The sequence below is a fragment of the Poecilia formosa genome, unplaced genomic scaffold (genome assembly GCF_000485575.1).
Source record: "Poecilia formosa unplaced genomic scaffold, Poecilia_formosa-5.1.2 Scaffold45, whole genome shotgun sequence".
Lineage (NCBI taxonomy): Eukaryota > Metazoa > Chordata > Actinopteri > Cyprinodontiformes > Poeciliidae > Poecilia > Poecilia formosa.
The window spans coordinates 2,747,183-2,753,182 of record NW_006799984.1 but is presented as its reverse complement, the minus strand read 5'-3'; the positions used below and the strand labels follow the sequence as shown (position 1 = coordinate 2,753,182).

Genomic DNA, 6,000 nt, shown 5'->3' with positions numbered 1-6,000 from the left:
ATCCATCCATCCATCCATCCATCCATCGTTTCATCAACCATCCATCCATCCATCCATCGTTTCATCAACCATCCATCCATCCATCCATCCATCCATCCATCCATCCATCCATCCATCCATCCATCCATCCATCCATCCATCCATCCATCCATAATTACTCCACCAAATAACAAAAAGTCCCCATGACACAAAACTAAATAAATATTTTACTAAATATTTTTTTAACGTTGAGGTTATTTTGTCATAGTTTTATTTATTTATTTTGTGGTTTATTTCTTAATTAATTTCATAATGGTGTTTTATTTTGTATACATTAATGACAGCATTTATTTTATTTTGAATTAAACAGCTATCAATTCAGTAACTATGATAAACTGCAAACATTAGATGAACTGAAACTATTTATTCTGCTTCTTGTTATTGTAAACATGTGAAATAGATGCAGATATGTTTTACAGATATGAAATGTTAATCATGCTGCACAATGAGCCGTCGTGGAGGTCAGAAAGGATAAGTGAATATGAACGTCAACAACCGATTCGTCGGCTGTTCTTACACAGCCCCAATACACAGGCTTCAATTAAACTTTAATTCAGCCTTCAAATCTCTGAGGGAAAAAAGATTACTCTGGCGCAGCAATTCTTTTCAAGTCATATTTCGGCATAATTGTAGCAGAGTCACTGATAACTGTCAGCTTTGCCTACAGAAGAAAGAAAATGTTTAAACATGAAGAGTGCTATTAACATTTGGCAAGAGGACGGCGCCGGCTAAATTAGTTCCTGCTAAAGAAAATGAAACTTAGCGTAGAAGGAGCAGAAGATTGACACATACACTTTGGGGCCAACAAAAGGAGAAGGAGAGGCGAATTAGGGGGATAAAAATAAAAAAATAAAAACAGGAGGTGAGGTAAAGCTGTGCGATCATGTTTTACGGGTCCAAAGCACTTTGGTTTAAAAGGGAAAATCATTTAGAGATATCATGTTCAGGTATCAAGCGTGGATTACATAACACAGAGTTTGTACACTTTTCTCACAGTAAATTCAAACACTTTTCAAGCATTTTCAAAGTAAGTTTTCAAACTTTTCCAGCACCACACTGTAAAAAACTGAAAAGAAAACAATGTCTCTAATTTACGGTAAAATACCAGTAGCTGTGGTTGTCTTTATTTTTTTTTACAGTGCACACTTTGGAGTTAAAAGCAATATAAATGAATTAAGAAAACAGCTTTAATTCACTATTATGTGATAACATTTATTACTGTTATTAATAACAGGAATATAACTGTATTCTACATATAAGAGACAGAATAAACTAAAATATAACAAAATTATATGTCTTGAAATGTCTAACAAACACGCCTTGTGTGATCCAAGAACAAAACATTATTCAAGCATTAGTTTGCACTTTATTACAAAACTGTTTGAAGATCAAGAACTTTCAGGGACTTTATGTAGACATCACGCACTTTCCAAACCTTGAAAACACCTGATTGAAACTCAAGCATTTTCAAGGATTTCAACACCCGTACTAACACTGATAACAAAACTCTTCTAATGTTTGTAGCCTTAGTGAACTCAGAGGGCGTTCCTCAGAGAACAACTGGTGAAATCTGAGCTTTGACAGAAACAGCAGCAGCAGGAGGAGGAAATGGAAATAAGAAGAGAGAAATCCATCTATTCATCAGCTTCCTCAACAAACAGCAGGGTTTGCTCCCTGGGATCCTGCATCAGTAACTTCTTTATCTGCTGACTTCAAATCAGAAGAGCCAGATTCAGATCCAGCTAGACGTCCTGGAGATTCTCCGTCTGTCGGATTTTACAGCTTACAGACACATTTCAGGTACAATTCACATGTTTTCCATGTGAATTGAAAACATGTGAATGTTCCAGGTATTACCTGATTTGGGTAAGAACAACCTCTAAAGATGACTGTTTTATACTCTGCTGTTTGCTGTAATTCTTAAAATTTTGAAGAACTTTGTATTTTCTGTAAAATGACTGAGAAAATGTAATTGAAATAAAAATTAAGTGGGTAAAAATAAACCCTTAAATAATCTAAAAATGTAAAGATAGATAAATATACAGATCTATAGATAGACATATATACAGATGGACAGACAGACAGACGCCATTGATGATGTCAGCTCCATGTGGCTGGCAAAGAGCAATCCAATCCGTGGCCTTCGATCAGATCTTATTGGAATTGGTTGAATGGATCTAAACTGTAATGTAATTGTACATCTATTGTGCTTGAGATGACATTTGCTGTCAATTAAAGCTGAACTGAATTGAATTGAACTGAACTTTAGCGACCCAGTCAGTGGATGTATGAATCTTTTCAGATATAGAGCATTTTTGGCCAGTCTTGGTTAATCAAAGAAGAGAAAATGTCAGCTTCATTATAGAAGTAGGCTTTAAAGCAGCAAGTGTCAAGAAAGGGCAACTATAAAAATGAGGTTTTCAGGCTAAGAAAGTACAGGAAGGACTGCTGTGACCTCATTTAATTTACTGCTAACAGAAGCACCGGAGATTTAAACTGAAATTGAATGTTATTTAAGGCTCAGTGAAATGAAAAAGTATTCAAAGTTAAATGGTTCAAAGATATCAGGTTGATGCTTTCTGCCACTTAGAGGCCAGACTTTTAAAAAAGCTTGAAATGGTGTCAGTCTTCTTCGTGTTCACCAGGTTTCTGTGTCCCACGCGGTGGGAATGGTTCCGATCCAGGATAAACCTGTCTTTCCTTCCCAGCTGGCTCTGGGATTTGATGTCAGGATGAAGCAGTGACACAACAATCTTTATTTTGTCAAAGCCGCATTCCCGCTCCCAGTCGGGATTTCATGCTGGACGGGGAAATACTATCCACATTTATCCTCCGTATATAAGCCTTCAGTACAGACAGCAGCAATACAGTGTTGGGTTTTCTTTCATGTTATTTTAAAAGTCACCTTTCAACTTTTATAAACTCAAGAAGAATCTCCTTGATTATGATTAATTGGAGAGGTTTTCTTATGATCCTCTGGTGTTATTTTTATCTTTTGATCATTTCTCTGTTGTTTTATATCTTGACATATTTAACGATTTATTTTGTTAGAATTGTATTTATTTCAGGGTGTCTTTCCCCTTTTATTCTCTTGTTTGCTTATTTTTTCACCTCACCATCCCAACTGTTAATTATTTCTTCATTTGCACCAACCTGCTCTTTCACATATAGCCGGATATCTGAGAAACCAATACATGTTTATGTGTTTTGGGTTTTCGTCCACATGAAAACTCTGTATAATATCACTAAAAAAGACTATTTATTAAAACCAAAATTTAGGTTCCTGCGTACTAGTCTGTGACAAATAATGTGCCAATATATCCACATGCTTTTTTTGACATTATTCCCAATCAACCCTAACTCTTTGAGGCCATTTTCACGTATATTAGGTTTAATGATGCAATTCTAAAAGATCAAAAAACTTTAAATATTAATAAATATTTAACACTGTAATATTCACTACATATCCACAATAAATGAACAAAACAACCAAAACAACAAAATAAATGAATTATAGAGCACCAGACTGAAAATTTTGTTATACAGTGTTTGGTAGAAAGAGATAGAAACTCAAGAAAACAATTATGGAAGTACAAATGATTGAGCACATTTTAATTTATCATGCAATTAATTGATTTATTGCTTGCTGCGATAGGCTTAGTAAAAGCTTTTCTGAAACAAATCCCTTGTGCACAATATTAATATTTATCCAATGTTGTGGAGAAACTGGTTTTCATAAAGTTCTCCACTGGCCATTACGACCTGCCACTGATCTCTGCTGGGATTTTTATGTGAGTTTTTTGTTGGTTTTAATAAACTCTCATGATGTTCATCAACAGCTCCAGTCTACATTTTGGTCCAACCACAAACCCAAACTTCATGACAGGTTTCCATTTAGAAAGAGCAGACCGACAGATCGGTTCTAATACCTCCACAGTGTTGTCTCTATTAGTTACATGTTCTCCACTTCCACACATTTCCTCTCAGAAACACAACAATGCGTCAGGCTCTAGTACTCAAAGCAATTACAGTGCTTTCAGCTTTCAGCCCACTTAGAAACACACACCAGACAAACACAGGCAGACATGCATCATCAAGCGACTGCTGGTGCTCACCGTCTCTCCGGTTGAGCTTGGCGAAACCCGGTGCATGGCTGCTGGACAGCTGGGAGGAGCTCCTGAAGGATGACGGCGGTAGATTGGAAACCAGAGCGCTGTCACACACCTCTGCAAAACAAGAAGGATGAAGCAGAGACTGTTACGAAAATAACTGCAGGTGTTTCTGATGTAATCCTTATACAGAAAGCTTGTTTAAAGTTTTCACGGATTCCATACAGGTGTTGTCAAAAGATAGTTCCTTTGTTCATTAAACAAGGAGTTTTGCAGAGGAATTTTCAAACTGGTTAAGTCATGCTTGAAGTTGAAGAGTAGAAATCATGAAAAACCTTTTTCCAGACATCAACACTTCAAAATACCTTCTAACTAGAAAGTTTTTTAAAAAATTGTTCTTTAAATATCAATACAAGTTCTTTCCTGGAGGAAACAACAGAGCCGCCTGTGTTACTTCAGGTGTAAACATAAACCAACGTTCCAACAACGGATTAAAGTTAGCGACGAATGAGTTAATCTAAAGTTGACTGATCTTATAAATTGAGTAGTGATTAATTGATAAGTGGAGATCTTCTTAAAAATCTGAGCTTAGCCAAATGAGCGCTATCAAGAGGAAACTTAAAGTGTTAGCTGAGTGTTTATATTTCAAAACAGAACTGCATAAAGTGCATTCTGCATCCCACACCGGACTTTGTTTGGACCGTTTCTCTTTCCTGTTCTGTTATTGCCCCACCATTATTATTTCTGTATTAACTGGCTCTGCTTAAAGATAACCAGTGTCATCCTCTGCTGGATGGAGGCCAGACTACAACACTACAATAAGGTCTAAGCAAAGGTTATTAGTTAACTGAACTGACATAATTTTAATCTAATAAACCATTAATCATCAATTAATTGTTTTCATCCCATTTCACTGTAATCCTGGCCAGATTGGGACTAATTTCAATATAATAAACCATTGATTCATAGTTAATCTTAAGTAATTTAACTGCTTGCATCCCTAAATCTAACATCACTGCACTGGTTGAATCAGCACTGTAATATGCATCCCTGCCACTCAAACCTTTAACAGCTCCACCTCCATCTGATAATCTGATAAAGAGGGATTCTTTGGTATTCTGAGGGCGCTTTGATTGCATTTTTCCGGCCAATTTTTAAAAACCCTGACCTGCCGATTCTGATTTCGGTCAGTACCAATCTTCTGAATAATTAACACGGTCAGGTGTTGTTGCCAAAGTCCCCAATAGCCCAGAAAAAAGTCACTACATGCATTTTTGAATAAAAAACGTAGCTAAAAACAGCAACAAACTTGCTTAGTTAGCAACAATGAGGTGACTATCGAGAACCGTATGTGCAGATGTGACTTGGTGGCAAAAAATCAGGGGAAAGTGTCTGATTTTCAGACTTTTCCAGAGTTGGATAAGATCAGTTGACCGCCAACCACCAAAAATTGAGGAAATCTGTGCTCCTGTTTGACATACTGAAGCCAGCCATGAGTTAAAATCTCTCCAGCACTCCTGGGTCAGCCTCCTCAGGCTTCCTCTTAATGGGAAATGTCTAAGACAGGCATCCTTATCAAATGCCTGAACTTCCCCAGAGCTTCCCCTGAATAGCAAAACCCTCACTCCCTACACCCAAAGGTGAGTTCAAATGTATCAACATTTCCATCCAAGTCAGAAATCAATGACATTTTCAGCTTCCAGAAGCCCTTTTAAACAACCCAGAAACTGAGTTTTGGTTAATGCCAGCTAAGTGAAAACAATCCCTGTTGTTTCTCTTAGCAGGAATATAAACAGTCCCATTGTTCAAAGTCATGAAAGTGAAGACGTCGCAAAATGTGACACAGCTGGAG

The 6,000-nt window shown here is 36.9% G+C and overlaps 1 protein-coding gene across 4 annotated transcripts in view; it reads right to left on the bottom strand.

Moving 5' to 3' along the window:
• LOC103138018 (contactin-associated protein-like 4) overlaps positions 1–6,000 on the bottom strand; it is a 118,228-nt gene that overhangs the window by 84,400 nt on the left and 27,828 nt on the right. For all 4 annotated transcript variants that reach the window (XR_001662097.1, XR_001662096.1, XR_001662095.1 and 1 more), the window contains exon 3: positions 4,155–4,265. Coding sequence is in view for 1 of the 4 variants with exons in the window: in XM_007552078.2 (XP_007552140.1) it covers positions 4,155–4,265 (111 nt within the window). In the remaining 3 variants the exon portion in view is untranslated. The remainder of the gene's footprint in view (positions 1–4,154; positions 4,266–6,000) is intronic.